Here is a 20,174-nt window from a genome sequence, read left to right on the forward strand (position 1 = left end):
TTCGTCTTTCAGTTTCTTCCCACATGCCTTCCTCCAGCGTTGTCTTCACACAGAAAGTAGAAAAGGACACATAGGAAATGATTAGAAGGGAACACAGGTTTGTCTTTCTTAGATCATACCAGCCTGTAATCTTTATATTAGCCCCTTGCCCGAACAAGCATTTGCATTGTGGGTATGAGGACACGGGATGTGCATTTGCTTGCTCACAGTTCTGTATATTGTATTGTGATGGGTCGATTTTGCTTTGTATGATGTGTTTCTCTGTGGAGATTTATTGGTAATATTTGTGTGGTATTTCTTTTCTAGTTTCCTGTGGAAGTTTCATTCAGATGAGAGGAGGAGAGCGGACATTTCCACGCTGTATTCAGGTACCCGTTATTTATACCCGATAAGTTATTATTTGTCATTTCACAACCTCTGTTTAGCTGTTGGACAGTGCTGGTGCTAGTAACAAATTGCAGCAAATATAAAAATCTGGTTTGCATTCCCTTCAGCAGTGCTAATTGTTCTGGGCAGCCTGATTTCAGATCTGTCACACTCCACAACGAATGGACAGACAGCATTTTACTTGTATGAGTTCAGACTGGTATAAATGATGTTACATCGAACACATTGCCCCATCCCACCACATACACACAAACCCAACCACCCCCTTATGGATGCATTAAAAAGCTGTTCTTTTTAATCACCCAAAACTGTGGTCATGTGACAATTCAGTCCCCAGTCTTCAACAGGTGTCCTTATCACTTGTCACATGAAGTGGGTACTTGCTATTGCTTGTCCACAGGAGGAGTCTGCAGCAGTGACATCAGTACAAGGGCACTATAGGGGATCAGCTGGCATGAGCACATTTGCTGCGCTGGAATAGCGGTCTCTGGCACCTGGAAACAGCACCAGTAAGAAACCTGGACATAGGTGAGTAAAACATGATTACCAAGGTAAGACTTGCAGGGTGGGTTAGAGGAGGGGGAGGGGTTAATATTTACCCAGAGATGGGATTAAAAGCTACGTAAATCTAAACCCTTTTGAGTTATTCCAAGTAAAAAAGTACATTCATACTTATGGAAGATTTGCTTGCTCTAATCCACAACTAAACTACAGCAAGCCAATATATTGCATTTTAATAAGTTTGGATAAGTAGGGAAGGGTTAGAAAATCTCTTTATTGCTGACTTTTAGAGAAACGAAAGGAAGTGAGAGTAAAGTAAGGATAACCCCCCCGGTCACTGGAACAGGTGTCCCCTTTTAAAGAATTGATTTCATCTTTTGTTTTAGGTTCCAGAGCTTCTAACTTCTCAGTTTCTAATCCCAAATTCAACAAAAGTATTTTGGCTTTCTATGCTTCAAAAATTGCATGTAAACGCTTTTATTCAGGAAATTGATGTCCGTCTTGGTGTCTTTGCTGCAGATGTAAGTGGTGTTTTTTCTGTAGCAATACCACCCAGATTGCTTTTCCCCTAATTTTGTTTCTGGATGCAACCAAATCATTCCCGGGGGGTGCTCATTCCTGCATTGCTGTGCTACTTAATGGCAGCTTAGTGCAGTAATGCAACCACCCCAATGTACATGCATGGCAGTGCACCACAGCACACCTGATGCATTACTGTTGCTGACATGTTTGATTTGTTCATCTGTTCTGATGTGTTAAGCAAATAAATCGGCTGCCCTAATATAACTCACATCAATGTGTGACATAACTGGGCAGCGTTAATACAATGCACTGGAACTGGCAGGTCTGAATGGGCCCCAAGTGATACTGAAATTGTTTTCCTGCTAGTCAGAGCCAGTAAATAATTATAAAACAATGTAGACAGCTTGGTCAGCTGACCCACCATATAAAAATCATTGACTTAAGACAGCTGATGATACTCCAACTCTTGTCGTATATGGAATATCTAATTGCAGCTAACAAATCAAATGCTCCGAAAGGCCTTGTTACCCCTCATCTGAATCCATTGCTGCCTGTGCACAAAATCAGCCCCCTGCCTTGAAAAATTCTAAAAATATTTGTCTGTTTCTGGATGGATATTTGGCTGCAGCTGCGGTCCCCCATTGACTCTGAGCGATCCACTGACTCTTCTGATTAGCCACAAAAAAAGCAAAAAAAACGCATTTAATTAATAAGCTAGGTCAGCCGTTAACAGTGAAGGTATATCCACAGCTGCTTGTTTGTGTGCGGCTGCTTTTTATACCCCAGTGTGCATCTCTGACTTGAAGGCAAACGCTGGACGCCGGCTGGGTAACCATTGTACAACAGCTTGTTTATTTTTAACCTCACTTTGTTAGAACAGCCTTTTGTTTTGTAATTTTTCACTAATCTGAAACGTGAGAAACGATGATCCTGCTAGTATCTCCTTACTGCAGACATGAAGATATGGGTCATTCACTGTGCTTCCTGTGACACAAGTAACATGTGTGGGATTTCTGTGGTGACATTTATTGTAAACATCACCTCAATGCACTTTCCCTGTGGTGCTATGCACTACTATTGTGCACTAACTTGCATTGTTGTGCAAAAAATACAGCAAATCTGATTTTAGGGCCAATGTGATGTCACTTGAATAGGGCACCCTAATATAATGTTACTGTGAGATGTGTGCATGTATAGACAAATCTTTTTGTAACACAACAGTTACTCTTTCTGTTTGACCTGGTGACTATTGTCACTGGAACAGAGATTGATGACAAGTCCAAAATGTAACTCTTATACAGAAATCTAGTGATGGCATTGAAATCCTTCCACAATTTACACATGCATGCAAAATAATCTTGCTGCAGTTTTATTGCAGATTTCGGATTGCACTTCTTACATAAGAATGAATGTGCGGCCCCCTTCCCTGAAATATAGGAAATTGTGGTAAACGGAGAAGAAAACTAGGCCAGGTTCAAAATTATGAGTCTGTATGCATGCACCATTCTGTTGCCATGTGTTGCACATTCAGTTGAACAACAATGCTCTGTCAGCATTTGATTTTCATAGAATGCATTGAAGCAAACCATTGTGTGTTCTGTGTGTAGTTCTATGTGCATGGTAACATGGTGCAGCACCGAACAGATGTGGTTTTACCTGCATATGTTTCACATAAAAGCGTGACTGGGCTGTACGGGAGGCTGGAGGTATATACACATTTATCTGATGGGGAATGCCACTTCTTTTTGTCAGGCTCAGCCTTCAGCTGTCAAAGCTTTGAGATCTGAATGTCAGCTGAAAGACTTCTGGTCTGTGAAGATAATAATAGAGATGGCTGCGCAGGAAAATCCTAGAAATCTGAACTTTTACTGCACCTTCCAATGCAAGAACTCATTTTATGTCCCATATGGACATTGTATGTTGTGTCATTGATTTGTACGACCTCCACATTTCCTACAAAAGGGCCAAACATTTATCCTAAACTCAAACTTTCACCAATTCATTTCATCAGGTTCCTGGAATGCCAAAAGTTTATATTTCTTTTCAATATGCCCGATTAAAATCTGCAAGGTGAACCCTTAGACGTCTGATTTCAAGGTAACAACTTTTATTCACTTAGTGTGCAGTGTTTTCACCTTTTTCTGCAGCTGTTTTAATTGAAACTTGCACTTTCTGCAGTTTTTCTGCCCTTGCCCACCATCTTTCTCACAATCTCTTCCTATTTCCTTGTCTGTGGGCACTACCCTACCTATACAGGAGGAGAGCGGGCACGCCAAGGAGGGCCCCCAAATACCCTGAGGAGTACAAGGCTCCTATTAGTGACCTGTGCCACCCCTGTTCCTATGCCAATGCCACTACAGACCACCCCTTGAAACCGGGCCCCATGGCAACACCAGTGGTTGCTATGGTGATCCCTACGCCACAGTTCTTTATTTTTTACCTATTATCTCGGGTCTCTACGTTATTTCTCTTCTGTTTGCCCGACCTAAGACTGCTCATTGTATAATCTATACTGGAGCGTTTCCAATGTCTTTGTATGAATCGGAGGCACCAGAATAAGGCGCATTGGGCGGTTCCGTCACGGTGAAAGCTGCAATTTGTTGTTTACATTGTTATATTATATCGCCTGGCACTTGTATCGGAATAAAGATTCTTTAGCAGGTCGGTGATACGTGTCACAAAATGCATGAAACTGTATCCTGGGATTTGTTGGTGCCGCTCTCTTTGTACTTCTCTCAGGTCACTGATATCTGAGCGAGTCACATAACTATTCCGCTTGCAAGAGAGATTTATTAAAGTGTAGTAAACCCCAACCATAAACTTTATTTTCTGCTGCTTGATTTACCATTGAAAGTTATATTTATTGCCCATTGATCCTGCCAGGGATCTTGGAAGGTTGTAACTTCCTGTTCTCTCTTGTATCTCCTTCTTGTATTACTAGCTGTATTGCTTCCAGCCATCTCCGGGGACTACAGGACACCGGCTATAACACCTGGTATTAGGAAAGGTTATTACTGCTCTGTAATAAGGTGACAACACTTCTGCTCCATAGATAAGCTAAATGAATATTTTCACCCCAGGACAGAAAGTGCTACTGGTATAAAACTAATGCAGCCAGCTAATCTAAAGCCTGGCTAGCTGTGTTGTATTACATTTTTGTTATATACACTTTACAGCCTCAACCTAACAATTGCTATTTTAAACAATTTTTTTTTGGTTTGCAATGTGCATCGTATAAATGATGGCGAGGCTTCTGTGACCCTTCACTTCTGGTTCAGATATTGGTAATCTTCACCTATCACACTTCCTCCCTCTGTAGCTGCGCAATATGTGAATGTGAACAGAGATGTCAGTTTTGAATCGCTCAGCAATTCTGTGCCACATCAGAAGTTTTATCTGTGCTGAAGAGAGCCACAGAGCTGTTATCATCCAGGTCATTCAGAGAGATTTAGCTTGGGGTCACAAATCTACCAAGGTCTGCCACATTCTCCTACACAAGCACATTCATTGTATTCCTGTTTCAGCATTTATTCTGAGGGGTGGTGTGGTCAGGTGTATTCCCCCCTTGCATGGGACGTCATGCATCTTACAGGGGCTATCTGACAAATCAACTTTTACTGTTTATTCATACATTTATCTAATTGAAACCAATGTAAAAAAGTCAAATATTGGGTGAAAACATAAAAAGACAGTGCAGTTTCCAGCACTAAAACTCTTTTTTAAAGCTCCATCTTCATTGGCAGCTCACAATACCAACTTCACCACCTGATACCAAATCATAAATCGGCAACATGGTACTCTAAGCGTGGACATGTTGCTGATGATATCATCAGAGCGAGACATTTTTTGTCAATCATAATGCATTGGAAATGTTAGCAAGTGGAAAATAACCCATTAAAATTCCTTTATCCTTTTACTGAATCAGGAGACTGGTGCTGGTTATATACCTGCAGTTGCATGCTAGGACAAATTACCCCGGGCTTGGGTGCAGTATACATGGGGTGCAGTGTTAGATATCCTCCTAGGACACCCTAATGCAGCAATGACAACTCTTCAGGTGAAACGCATGTGCTCCTATTTATTCAAATACTCTACGCTAATGTTTGCACAGGTTGCTGTGTTTTTATGTGTGCGTGGCCTTGTAGAGTGCAGACGTAGAGGTGTCATCGCTGTCACACAGCTATATTAAGCTTTATGTTTGAGCCTGGGGCTTGTCAAAAAAAAAAAGGTTTAACCCTTTGTGGTTGTGGATTTTATCCGCTATACATTGACAATAGTGGCTGCCATTGCCACTAGCCTATAGCTCCATTTAAAACTGATATCCGAGCACAAAAAATGTTTTGTTACATAAAATTCTCAATGACCAGGAAGGATATAAATAAAATTTGTGCACCAAATACCTTTACAAATTTAGAAATGACCATATAAACTGTAAAAGTGACAGCTGCACTGTGACATACATAACATAGAGAGCAAAGCTATGGGAGGGACCCGCATGTATGCCCACCATGGGTGGCGTGGTCAAGACCAGTCACCCTGTACAAGGAGAGGGAACAGTAGTGACCTATTACTGTAAGCGTAACACTGAATTACTGCACAGATCTGGAAGAAATACACAAAGCACAGCAAAATTCCAGGAAGAATAGAGATGGCTGGTTTCAGACAGTTCTCTGATCAGATTGTAAAATACTTTTAGATTTCCTGACACTGCTAATGTAATGTATATTCCTCGTACACCACTTACAGCCAATACTTCATATCATCTCCTTCACTTTTATTGATAAAACATCAACACAAAGAGCAGAGCGAGCACACTGCAGTGTCAGGGTCCACACATTGATTTGTGTTGCCCCAAGCAATGGTTCATGAATATCTCCAGCAAACATGTAGAATGTGTGCAGGTGTTCTCGGAAGTCGCTGAGGGGTCATTGGGTAATAAAACCCACTCTTGTTACCCCATTGTACAACAAAGCAGGGGGCTCCTCACACTCATCCACCCCCCTCCTACTCCATTGAACACAGCAGGCTGTCTGCACAGATCCTAAACCGTCAAGGGAAAAGATCACCAACCGATTTTCCAGTCAATAGGAATCTCTGTAATTAGCAAATGTGGGCAGCCAAACAGCGAAAGGACTGAGAAAAACAGAAGACAATTCATCTTCTGGGGAAAACTCCATCCCCAGCTTCCAACCATAAAAATATAGAATTCTGAGGTCAATAAAAAAGTGAATGTGGAGGTGAACACAAGTGGGACTGATGTCCTGATTTACAACTTGTTTGGTGACTTCTGGACACCTGAGGGAATAAAGGAGTACGGGGGGGTCAAAAGACTCTCTGTGATTCAGGTAATGGGCTCCAGCTTTTGCAGAGAAATTTTTGAATTTCTCCTCTTTTACCAAAACAGCATCATATGCCAATCCCCACTCACAATGAATATAATAAATACAAATCCAGCTAGATGATTTTGGGACTTTGAAGGCATTCAATGAAGCACAGTATACACCAGTACTAAATAAAATATCAAACATTAATTTATTCAATACTCAAAATTACATAAAACCATCAAATTGATTGTTACATTCATACCTAAATGCCGTCATTGACTTATACATACTACAACATATGAAAAGATTGCATAATGGTCTGGGTATTCAAACCAGGGAGCCATTAATAGTGAGAGTAATTGTAAATGTATATAAAATTGTACTTCTAAGTGTCTGTGAATCATATATGAATATTACAGGCCACTCTGTTCCTGAGGAAGCAGACTCAGCTCTGTGAAACGCGTTGAATGCTTAATGCCTATTAACATAAAACAGGCCAACTTTATGAATGTATCAATCAATTTGATGGTTTTATGCAATTTAAATTGAGTATTGAATAAACTAATGTTTAACATTTTATATTTTTGCAGAGAAATGTTTTCTTTTTAGCTTTTGAGCCTGTTCTGATCTGGATTCTTGATGCAGTGTAAAATGTGTTTGTTACAATAAATATTCTACTAAACAGCCTGGTAACTCACTGATACATTACAAAATATGGATGCAAGGCACCACAAAGGCTTATTAGTGCATTTTTATTTGGTGTGGTGCAATGCATGGGTCAGACTTACATTCCCATATTGTATTGGGGTACCATTTGTATTTCTAAGTTTTGCTGCCATCTTTATGGGCTATAGAAACAATATTAAATAAATATTAGGCGCATTCCCTGTGTGATGTATATCCTTGTCCTTGGAAGGTGCCGTCCACAAGCCCCCAAGCATCTTCCTGACCGTGGCCACCAATCACCCGCAACTGTCAGGGGAAGCAGAGATTGGCCTAGGAAAAATAATTGTTCCCTTTTCACAGAAAGATAAATATACAACACTTCTTGTATTTAGTTTTTATTTTTAGGTAAGACAGAACTGATTTTGTGTTGTCCTTTTTAACATGCAGATTTGGCAATTACTATACAGCACCCAATGGTGATGGGGGCACCGAGGAATACAGGAATCCCGAACTGATCAATTGTACATTGTAACCATTCATTCCACATGAATTATGTGCGTGCAGAGATCCCTTTAATGGATCTTTAATAGATCTGTCTGGTGTTCTGTGTCTGGTCCAATCCCTAATAGAAGGGTGTCATTATTTATCATCATTTCTGGCTTTTATATTAAGAGGAACTCCGGGATCTCTCACACAACTATCAATGATGTGTGAAAATGAGAGTTTTATTTTCCCCAAAAATATCTAAATATTGGATAAATTTAACCTAAATTTCCCTATTTTGGTGAAATTTAATGGAGTCAGTGAGAAAAAAACTAAATCAAAACCAACCACTGCTTACAGAAAAATGTTACGAATTCAGTACCCAGCACCAGTTATTAAAACAGTTATTCAGTTCTTTGTGTGATACTCAGCCTGGTGACGCCCATCCAACCCCACTTCCTGTGAGCACAGTGGACCCGCCCCCGAGGGAGCCTGTCATGAAGTTGTCCTGGGTAAGCAATGCAATGTCATAGAGAGAGGGGCACTATAGCTTTATGCAGCATTCAGGACCCACCAACCACTAGCACTGGTCACATGAATGTTCCTATGCTTCCTATGAATTTACCAACAGCCATGTTATTCATTTTGCCCAAATCCTTCCATTCACCTCTTCTCTATACTAGATAATTATAGATATATAATAGATAATAGAAGAAGCAAGATAAAAGCACCCAAAGGAAGAATAAGCGGGTCTCGGGGGACAGACTGAAGCTTTCTTGTTCACTTGTCACTCATTGTGTGCTGAATATTTCATATTTGGTCACAGTTTCTCCACTCATCAAAATGTTTTTTATATTCAGGTTTAATATTTGTAGTTCAGGAGATGATATTTAATGAGCGCACTTTTATTAGCTGCGGACCCAGACAGCACAGTGTATAATAAGGAGTTAATTCACCGCACATTAAGGCATATTGCTGTAATCATACACAATGTCAATTGTCTTATTTCCTGTGCTGGCGGCTGCCATACACACCGAGCTCCGGAATGTCCGATGTTGGTGAATGACATTACAACAATGTTTAATAACAATACCTGGCTTTAATAACACAATAGTCAGTTTACAGGAACAGAATACCAGGAGGAAAGTGCTGTTAGATATGTAGGCTGAAGTTTGTGTGTTGTCTTCATACAGGTCCTCTTGTCTATGTCTTGCATTACCCAATCTTTTTAACATATATTTATGTTCTATATTTTAATATTTATATATTCTATATTTACTATATCCACAGATCACAGTATATTAGTGTGGTGGTCAGAATTCCTCTTATATTGCTGGCCAGTGGGAAGAATGTCAACCTTACAGATAGTCAAAAAAATTATTGGTGTCACTTAAACTGACCTAAGAGGTGCAAACTGCTCATTGCTCAAGGAATCCCCAGCAACCTCTGGAGGAACCCTGGTTGGGAAACTTTGAATTAGACAGTAACATTATTGTCAGCATTGTTGTTGCAGTCTCCTTGTAGTGGTTACATGTGTAGGTGCAGCCAGCATCCCTGCTGAACAACAGAATATAAGGAGCCAGGAAAAAGAGCACCTGTAATAAACACGATGGTCCCCTGTACAGTTGTATTGATATTCCATGTCCTGGACACTGGAAATCTATCTAGAAGATATGAATATGTGATTTCCAGTGCCCAGAATGCCAAGGGGTCATCGCCAGCATCTTCCTAAAGCCATCTGCTTAATAGCACCATGCAAATACTTTGCCTTTTTTATTTGCCTTGTGTACAGCTGCTGCAATGTGGGGGCTCTAATATGATTAGATAATCAATACTTTAAAATGACCAGAGATAACCAGAGTTTGTTTACAAGTACATCAGAGACCTGAATTTTCTTTTCTGAAGTTCCATAACACTTACAGGTCTTGTTCCTCCTCCACACTGTGATTGGGCGATGAAGGAGAAGCAGCAGACTGGTGTGGTGATCTCTATCATTTTCTTAAGCTGTGTACACACTTCCAATAATTATCGTTGGAAATGAACGACACACAACCGATCGGCCGCAAATCGTTCACAAAAAAGGTGAGCAACGATTAACGAGGATTATCGTTGGAAATAAACGACCACCACAGCAGATCTTATTGGCTGACAATTGTTCACTATCTATCGTGTGTACGGTCGTTCAGTGATTGTGCACGTTTCTGCAATACACTTTATCCTTTACATGTCACTCCCTGCATCGTTCAAACGATTGTATCTAGCGTGTGTACACCATTGGAGGATTATATTTGAACGATCTTATTGTTATAGCATGTGCACAATGCGATTGTTCAAATATAATCGTGCATAATCGTTGATTGGTCTAAATATTGGAAGTGTGTACCTAGCTTTATTTACTCCTATTAATGTGTCTCTTGTTAGCACATGAACATTGCAGCAAACTTTCTTGGCTCCTGCACCAATGAGCACCTGCTTCTCCCTCCCTTGGTCTGAGTTCTGCTGTGCAGGGACTGAAGAAGCTAATAATTAACATTTATTGATGTGTTAATAATTAGGTGTAATTTTTATGATGAAAGTGGAAAAGACTGGAAAAGACCCCTGCTGGGATTTACTGACCCCAGCCATAAGAAAAGTGTGGAAGAACAAGTCTTCTAATATCCGTGCTCTCTGATTGGATGATAACCCGCTGATTGTCTTCATTATACCCCGGAAATCTGAATGATATAATTGTGGTGGCTGTCACACAGTGGAGGTTGTGCTGAACGCTGAAAGCTTTGTGCCCGGGTCCGGTGCCTTGCCTGCGGAATCACAGCTGCCATGGTAACACAGCACTCCACAAACACACAATTTGTTCCAAAAAACTGCAGAATTGTTTGCGCTGATATTTGTTCCCAGACTGCAGAGAAGATACGCCACGATTGGACGATTCCCACGGCAAGGAAAACCTGATTGTATTCCCTGTGAATGGAGAAAGCAGCTGATGGTTCATTATGATTTAGATGTAACATGTCAATCATTGTGACTGCAGGGTCTCAGCTTCTTGGTAAATAATTCTACACAGTGATTGTGCTTTACTGTTCCTCTAATAGTGGTAGATGGATTGAAAAGGACAGAGAAAGCGATGGGTTGATCTGCCCTCCCGACTTCCCTTCATTAAATCTGCCCTCCGGCCTCGCTTTCTCTGCATTCCTCCACAAACTAAAATAACTTCTGAATACTACTTGCTTCTCACAAAGGGCATTAGAAGCTGCAACAAGCCAGACAAAGCCTGCTTCATTTTTTGGCTGGAGGACATCCAGTATCATCTAGCCTCTCCCATCCCAGCCTATCACTGACCATAATAAAGGGGCAGCTTTCAGATGTTTGTATTGTTTGGGAGCCACATTGCATGATACAAAATACCCCTCTTATTTCTGGTCATCGTTCCATCATGCTGTGTATTTGTTGGGTGCCATTATTCTCTGTATTTAGTGGGTGATCGATCTGTTGTGCCGTGTATTTGGTGGGTGCTATTATTCTGTGTATTTGTTCTGTGATCGTTTGACTGGTGATTGTTCCATCGTGTTGTGTATTTGGTGGGTGAATTTTCCGTCATGTTTTGTATTTGGTGGGTGAATTTTCCGTCATGTTGTGTATTTGGTGGATGAATTTTCCGTCATGTTGTGTATTTGGTGGGTGATCATTCCATCATGTTGTGTAGTTCCATCATGTTGTGTATTTGGTGGGTGAATGTTCCGTCATGTTGTGTATTTGGTGGGTGATTGTTCCATCATGTTGTGTATTTGGGGGTTGCCATCATTCTGTTATTATTCATTTCCATTGCCACTAAGTTATTCACAGTCTTACAAACTCTGATTCCATTCCCATATCTGTGGTTTGCATTTATACCCGCCGATCACGTCTTTTATTTTGATTCTGCCAGCCTTTCATTTCCTGTCTGCTGGGTGCATCCGTATCACACCAGATATCAGCGCAGTTCTGTCTTTAATAAAATCTCCGTCTATATCTTCATGTTTAGACTTAGTATTGATGCCCTGATAGCCGATGACCATCCTGCTGGTTACAAATGAGACAGGAATTGTCTATCAACCAATCCAAACTCTGCAGACATTGCCTGGCCAATCAAATAGCTCCATGTATCTTTCCAGTCTCTATTGTCTCCTTCAGTATAATTGGCACCAGCATTGCTGTCCCTTAGTCCTTAACTTGGCCAGTCCAGACATTGATATTTATGGTAAGATCTTGCAGAGGTTAGGTAAGTCCCAGACACCATACATGGCACTGACAGCACCTGACACCTTATACCTCATGACACCTGAGTCTCATAAACAATTCTTATTGTGTGTAATAAATTCTTCCTTTATTTTCATACTTTGTTCCATCTCAGTGCCACTGATCTCCTCGGTCACTTCCTGTCCATTTGGCTTCATAGCATTTCTCAGGGCTAGTTTCCTGATGGTGACAACAGTGGGGTATGACCATGTAATGTGTGTTGTACCTGTCACTTGTCTTTATTGGAATCCTGTTTGACGGGGTGACAACACAGGAACACAATTGGGAGACAGAGAGTTGTCACCCAGAAACAGGAACTACTAAAACAAATGACCTTCATGGCAGGACCACCAGGGACTACATGAACGAAATCGGCATGTTTAAAAATATTGGAGATTACTTACAGCTAATGTGAAATCTTACTGATTGAGTTTATCTGATAATACAGAGATGAGAAAAGCGATATCACAGAAATTGATTTATCAGGGAAATTACTTATTTCACCTTTGCTAAAATTGTATCCAAATTTCCCTCAAGTTTTACCATGCAGAATAATTAGGGGAATTTTTCGGAAAAAAGCCAGTGCTGATAACCAACATCATGATTTGTGAAGTCAACGTTGACAAAGTTATGTGATGTGCCATGTAGATAAACAAACTCATGTGATGTGCCAGGTTAACATTGTCATGTGATGTGCAATGCCAATGTGGATAAACAAAGTCATGTGATGTGCCAAGTCAACGTAGACAAAGTCATGTGATGTGCCATCCCAGTGTTGATAAATTGTTTGGAAAAACAAAGTCATGTGGTTTCAATGACAGCTGCTGCTAGATGTTGAGTCCACCTAGAAGTACCCTTCATTCACTTAAGGCTGAACAGCCGCCATGGTCGCTCCCTCCATCCATTCGGTAGAGTAGGGCTTTTGGTCCCTTAGTCCAGTGGCCATGTAATGAACAGAATTACTGACCTTTTTAGCTTTGACAGGTTTACTCCAGTCCCAGAAGGTGGATTTCCCCCTAATGGCCTCTCTTCTAATGCAGGATTGCTGGTCCTGCATTGTGCATGGTGATGTCAGTGAGGGGCGGGCACTGGAGAAAAGAAGCGGCTTGTGATTGGTTATCTGGTGATGGTGGCGGTCTGCATAGCCAGGAATAATGAAAGATATTTCCTTGATTCACGGAAACCAAAAGGGAATTTTGTTTATGAAAGCTCAAAGGTTCAACATATAACATTGGGGTAGCAGATTAGCAGATGGAGGATACATCAAAGGAGTTTGTGTTCCCATCAGGAACCATCTAAACCCATTGAACCCCTAAAAAACACAGAAACACCTTAGTTTCACCTTCTCTAATGATTCTTCATTCAAAATGTCCACAATTTTTTATAATTTTGGTAAAGTTTTGCTTCTAAATTGTTCTCATTCCTTCTTGAATTATCTACCAAATGTCATGGTGAGGGTCACCAACCATATAGAAGCAATATGCCCTAATGTGCCCTAATTACCCCAGCACCCCTCCCCCAGTGGCAGATACCTGTGAGATATCAGGACTGATGTTTTCATTGGAGAGATTTCCTATTATAACAGAGATCAGATCACATTTGTTAGACGTTTGTCTTTATATTATTGTTATAGTCAGTTGTGTCTTGTGTGCAAATTGTGTATTCTGCGGTTGTCTTGTGTGTCCAGTATTGGATCATTTTATGTTTCCTAGAAGACCGTCAGCCAAATTTCCCCTTTTCAGAGTAAAATGTGGTAAGTGTAGCGTGACCGACTTTTCTGCCGATCTGCTTTTATTCATGGGATGAACCAACACACAGGAATGTGCTTCTCTCTTGCTGTCTCATATTGCTCTCTTTCCTTTGGTGACAAGGTGAAACTTTTAATGGCCTTTTTATCAGTTCTACAAACGTGTTCTTGTTAGGAAAGTTTACAATGAGCTTCATTTCCTCATTGTGCTGTTCACCATCCCCTGCCAGCTGATCATACACAAGGACCGGCCACCCAAAGCTGCTGATCAGGAAACAGAAACGTGAAAAGTTTCTAATAATATTTCCAAACTCAATACCACAGACTTTCAGTTTTGACAAAATTTTGTTCCAATTTATTCCTGGAACAATCAGATTAGTTTTTGTTTTTCTTTTTGAAATGTTGTTATTTTCTAACAGTAAATGATCACCCCACACGCAACATCAGGGAATGATTCATTATATGGATTCTCAGCACAATCACCAATCAAAGATTCACCCTATGGCACACCAAGCGCTATAAATCAATTTCCACCTCCAATCATGATTCCATTTTATCTGATATTCTGATTGCATTTATTCACCATTGCAAATGTTGCAATTATTCAAATAAAACTCTAAAAAATGAATGAAAAACCTTTCTATTGGGTAGTGTGGGGAAGGCTTATTGATGCCCTTATTTCCCTTAGGAAACAAGAAGCAATAAAAACAAAACTGGGCTCTGAATATCGTCACAATATTACACATCTAGTGATTTTGTCATTTTGCAGCTTGAGAGAAACATTTTAGGGCTTCTCTGGCGGTGGCCCCGGGGTCACCAATTTATTTTGATGGATTTTTTATATATAAGGCAGATTTTGTTTTTATTGGGGTTCAGATCTGCAGAACACAGATACTTCTGGCTTGTATGTTCTTATCCACATAGTTAGTGTTCTGTCCCTGGAAAATAAGTAGGACATATGAGAGCAGTATTTTAAAAATAAGAAATCTGGCATTCCCTCAAACATTCACTGGTGGGAATCAGTTACTGCTATTGAAATACATGGACCTGGAAAATTCCCTATATTATAAATAGAGCCCATACTATCACAGAACTGTGTCTACAATCCGTCAGCTTTGTGTATCTAAAGATACAAATTTTGGGTGAGGGAAAACTTGAATTCCTTTTGAGGTGTTTATTGTGGTCTGTGCCACCCCTGAGGACTAATGTCACTGAGACAGAAAGTGATGGGAAATCAGAAGTGTTTATGTTGGGGGTGTGAATAATCTTCCAAAAGGAATATGTGAGATATTGGTGACTACTAAGGAGTGATTTTCCTGGCTTTGGAAAAATTTTCTCTCATTTCTTTTCCCAGTCTTCAGAACAAGTAAAGGGAAACAACAATAAAATGTAACAGAGACCCTAACATTGTACAAAGTACATTTCACCCATGGGCCTCCAAGGTATTACATTTGGTTCTGTATATGCTGTGCTTTAGTAAATATTTATCACTAGGCCTTGTTTTTTATGTTTTACGCAGTTTTGCAGTAAAGCATATTTTTTTTATTATATTGGATTTATTCATCAGATTAATGCGGTCTTTAGTTCAGGTGCATATCTGTGTTCTTCTATAATGTCCCAGAAGCAGATCTGCTCTGCAGTCGGACCTGTCCGTGAGATACGTGCATTGCTTGTACACAGGATGTGGTCGTTTTATATTTGGTGCATGCTCTGGCTTTAATAACATTTTCTCATTATTCCATTTGCTGGAAATCATCAGAAAATAAACCAGGTTGTTATTATTGTGATCCGGCACTGTCTTTATCCTTTTTATAGGATGTTCTATGCTCAGCATGCACCTCGGACCCGTCCTTATCTCCCACAGGGAGTGGAATGCGTGGCACCTTGTGGTCCCATCTGGACATCTCCGCTTGGCTTCACTTGTATGTTTGATGTGTGTCCAGTTCTTTCTGCTTGTTCCTGTCCATCTCTGGGGAAAGGTCAGAGCCCTCCTGTCTGTTAATTCAAACAATAACGTCTTTCAGATGGAATTTTTAACATTTTGGTACTCACTCCCTTTCCTGAATGGTGCTTCAATTTCTGCCTTCAGGTGGCCCCAGAACTCCAACAGTGTATTATTATTTTGTCCTTTCCAAATTAATGAGTTATGTTTGGATGAAAAAGTCAGCGTTGCTTGTAAAAATGGTCTTTGTTGTTCCTGTTAGCCGTGATCTGTCCCGGCACCCCCCCATGTGTGTCAGCTGCCGTCCCTCTGGCCACCATTGTCCCCATGCAAATTTCTGGGACGTCTTAGTTAGATCTTCCTGTAGATTTGGGCTTGTTTGTGAGCCCCCTGATGCTGGCATTGTACCCTGTGCACAGCGGCCCTTCCCGGCACTTGTGACACTTGTTGGCTGGGAATCTGTTTTTGCCATTGCAGCAATTCTGGTGGAGGCTTCTGGATAAAGAATAGGCAGAGAGTTCCCCAATATAGCAGCACCCTAAACTGCCCCAGACAATAAATTGTTTTAGGTGGAATATGTAAGATAGGAATGTACTTCTGTGCATCATTTAATGAGATCTACATTTGTTTAACAGTCCGTCACAAGAGGAGGAATCTAAAAATTAGGAACTCCTTGTGGTTATTCATGCTATATAGCGGTCAATGATGAGGGGGCCCAGACAATTATTCTGAGTCGGGTTTAGAGTTTTAGCTGCTTTGCATATTAGCTCTTTTCTTCATAGACTAAGCTATAAAGAAAAACTTTTTGTATAGATCAGAATTCTTCTTCTGTTGCTTTTCTACTTGAAACTTCATTTCCTGAATCTCCAGAGAGTTTGAAGCTGCTCACCCATGGTGGCCAACCATTCACATGATCCTGGAGGACCCGGAGAAGTAATTAAGTATAGATTATAAGCACAATCGGCCGCGGTCTGGTGTTAGGGGAGGTGGTATTTTATTATGTGATCCCTTTGCTTTTGTGATTTCCCTTCATAGCCTAGAGACTCATCTGGATTATATGTGGAAATTCTTTCATTTCATTTTTAACATATATGACCTCATTCACTAAAGCACCTTTCTCAACTAGGGTGCTTCCAGGGGTTGCTGGGGATTTTTTGAAGCCGGATAATTTCCCACTAGATGAGGCCTGCATAGTCCCAGAGCCATCACTGCCTAAGCCAGCTATAGGATACCAATAGGGATTTCCCTACACTTGGTATTTCTGGGGTATTTTTTCCATGGCCGCCAATGTTGGGGGCATTTTTTCCATAATGAACTGGTTTTAGCAAAGGTTTGTCTTGGGGGGAAAGGTTAAGAAAAGCTGCACACTAATGCTTGGGGTACCCATATCAGCCAATCATAATCCATCACGTAATGCAATGAATTCTGATTGGCTGTTCTTATGAACCAACACTGTTTAAGTAAGGCTCATGGTTGTCCTAATGGAAAACCTCCAATATGTGATAGGGCACGGACATTATTCTTATGACTGTTGATAAGATTTATTCATGATATTTACATTGTCCTTATCGAACAGATTGGAGCAAAATGAAAAAAAATGGCAGCCAGCCAGCCGTTTTCAGAAAATTAGCTATTGAAGTTTGATGGATTGATGTGTGCAGCTCATACAGCCTCTTGTGCACCGGTCTTCAGAATCCTTACTGGTGAATTTAAGAAGCTGCTGCAGTGATTTACTGCATTCCTCAGAATTTTTTGTAGATGTTTTGCTTTTTTACAAGTTTCAACCTGAAATGTTTCAGTGCTAAATAAAGCGGCGACATTGGACACACAATGAAGATGGTAGCGTTACACAAAATACATTTCCAAGTGTTGTGGTTGTGTTGGGTAAAGGATAATAGAATGGTGGGTTGTAGGCCACCACGGATTACAGCCCCTCAGGTGGATTGTTTTATCATTGGTGCTGTAATGGGTGCTAACAAGAGTTATTGTTGTGTATTTATATTGTGCAAAATATTACTCAGCTCTACACTAAATGCCCCTCTGAGAAACTAACAATCTAATGCCCCCCTAACATAGTCTAGGGTCAGTTTTGGGGGAAGCCAATAACCTACCAGTATGTTTATGGAAGAAACCCCCAGCCCTTACCAAGGTTTTTTGAGCATAGGACCTCGGTGCTGCAAAGGTAGACTGCTGACCACTAACTAATTAGGGTGCCCAGTCGAATATTATATATACGCCATCATAACAAGCCATTCCTTACATGTCCTATGTTGTATTTTGCAAACCCTGAACACCCCTAACATTTTATCATAGAGTTCCCTTGAGGGCAGCATGTCCAGTGGACCTCCCATGGAGCTCTTATAGGGCCCGGGATGAGATTGGAGCCCATTGGGGGGGTTATTGAGGGAACCTAAACTCTGCTGCATGAAAAGACATTCTGAGCTGTCATTAGTCATGGATCTGCCTTTCTTTCCCCCAATCTGAGTCGATTTATTATATTCCGACCCCCTGGTCATCCTGACATCTGATATCCCCCTATATACATAGATTCTTCTTGAGGCTAAAGCTACCTACACACTTCCAATTATTATCGTTGGTAAACGAACGACGAACGATCCTGCACGATATCTGCGAACGATCGTATCGCACCGATCCTGTACATACAGATAACGACACGATCGTTCGTAGATATTGTACACACAATAGATGCGATTGTTTGAACGATACAGGAAGTTACGTGCACCACAGGAACGTTCGTTCATCACGCATGCTCAGACCATGGACGATCAATGAACGATCGTACACACGAACGATGGTCAACGATCGTCGTCCAATCCGATCCGCCGGTCAGGTCGTTCATTTCCAACGACTTTCCTCGTTCGTCGGCGTCGTTGGTTACTTTTTCTACGAACGATTTTTGCCCAATCGATCGTTCGTCGTTCGTTCATTTTGAACGATAAAAATTGGAAGTGTGTACGCAGCTTAAGAAATCCCCAGAGTGTCTCATTAGCTAAAAAAATAAAAGACCTGAGTTTGTTTCTGCAGATACATTACTTATCAATGGGAGCTCTGATAAATGTGTAATCATAATGACATTACAACAATTATATACTTTTCACAATATTATCCCGCTTAATTAATCACAATGAACAGCACTTACTGCCAGGAGCGGGGCGGTGGAATGTACACCAAATCCATATGATTGTATAGAATTAGAATGAATTCCCTGCACTGCTGCTCATTTCTGGAAACTTCCATCCACAAGGCTGATCCCAGACTTGTACCGACTATGCTGACAGCTCTCCTGCTGCCCGGCCTTGATTTCAATATACGTTATGACAGCATTGTCTCAAATAACCCTGCTGGGTGTCAAAAAAGAGGCCACTGAGGGCCCTATTAAAATTTTATTATGGGGCCCAGAAAGTGTAATTAGGCCCCTGACCACCTGACATTATGTATGGACATGCTGTGCAGTGCCGTCATTATGCATTTAATGGAATTGTGAATCAGATTAAAAGAGTTTTATATGATGATGCAGCCACCATCACCTGCTGTTTGATGACCGCGATGGTGGTGAGGATTTGGACAATCCCCGTCCATACCTGGAATTTCCCTCCTTATATCCAAATATTTGTACATACAAAATTATAATCACATCAACCCCATCAATGTTCTTTATGTTTGGATAATGTTCTAAGAACCTGGAACCCCTGTTAGGTTTTTATTGCTGCTTATATCCCTGCTGTGGAGATTCATCCTATTCATTGACAGAAATATCCCCTTGGTGTCACCCGTCTAATCCCAAACAAGGGATTTTCTTTCACTTCCTGCTGCTTTTACAAGACAGGAAGACACAGAAAAAAAAACAACTGACATGTTTAAACTTTCCCTACTAAATATACAAAATAATTTGGACTATGAAGACACATTGCAATGCAAAAATAATCTGTTTTACTGCTGTTATTAGAATATTCCCAACCTGTGGCCTCCCAGCTGGGTGCAGTGCATGCTGGGTGCAGTAGTCCCCCTCCAGCTGTATCTCTCCTTGTTTTCTGTGCAGGATGACTCCGTGACTGCGCGCACCATCTGACAGGCAGCATCAGCTGAAAGTGCAAAAGTTGTTGCTAATATTGTTCCATTTTTTTGTTTCTCCAGGTGTTTGTTCCACTTTCCTATAATAAATCTCAATTTCCTTTTTTTAGCCCAGAAAACAAAACTGAAGATAGAAAACAAACTCTCACAAGCTGAAGATAAGTGGACTTGTAGCGGCTGATCGCATCCACTGTAAGGAGGGAACATGGCGGAGAAGTGTGCGGACGGAGTGCTGGTA

The 20,174-nt window shown here is 40.9% G+C and overlaps 1 protein-coding gene across 3 annotated transcripts in view; it reads left to right on the top strand.

The window, feature by feature from the left end:
- The first annotated feature begins 77 nt into the window (after positions 1-77).
- Positions 78-20,174, top strand: part of SLC6A9 (solute carrier family 6 member 9) — a 68,210-nt gene continuing 48,113 nt past the window's right edge. Inside the window, exons 1-3 of one of the 3 annotated variants that reach the window (XM_072419277.1) lie at positions 78-97; positions 307-368; positions 20,047-20,171. In XM_072419277.1, the coding sequence (XP_072275378.1) occupies positions 20,142-20,171 (30 nt within the window). In that variant the 5' untranslated portion in view covers positions 78-97; positions 307-368; positions 20,047-20,141. Of the gene's footprint in view, positions 98-306; positions 369-813; positions 916-10,682; positions 10,704-20,046; positions 20,172-20,174 lie in introns of those variants that run through there. The other 2 variants (XM_072419278.1, XM_072419279.1) reach the window with 2 other exon arrangements.

This window comes from Pyxicephalus adspersus, chromosome 8 (genome assembly GCF_032062135.1).
Source record: "Pyxicephalus adspersus chromosome 8, UCB_Pads_2.0, whole genome shotgun sequence".
NCBI classification, from domain to species: domain Eukaryota; kingdom Metazoa; phylum Chordata; class Amphibia; order Anura; family Pyxicephalidae; genus Pyxicephalus; species Pyxicephalus adspersus.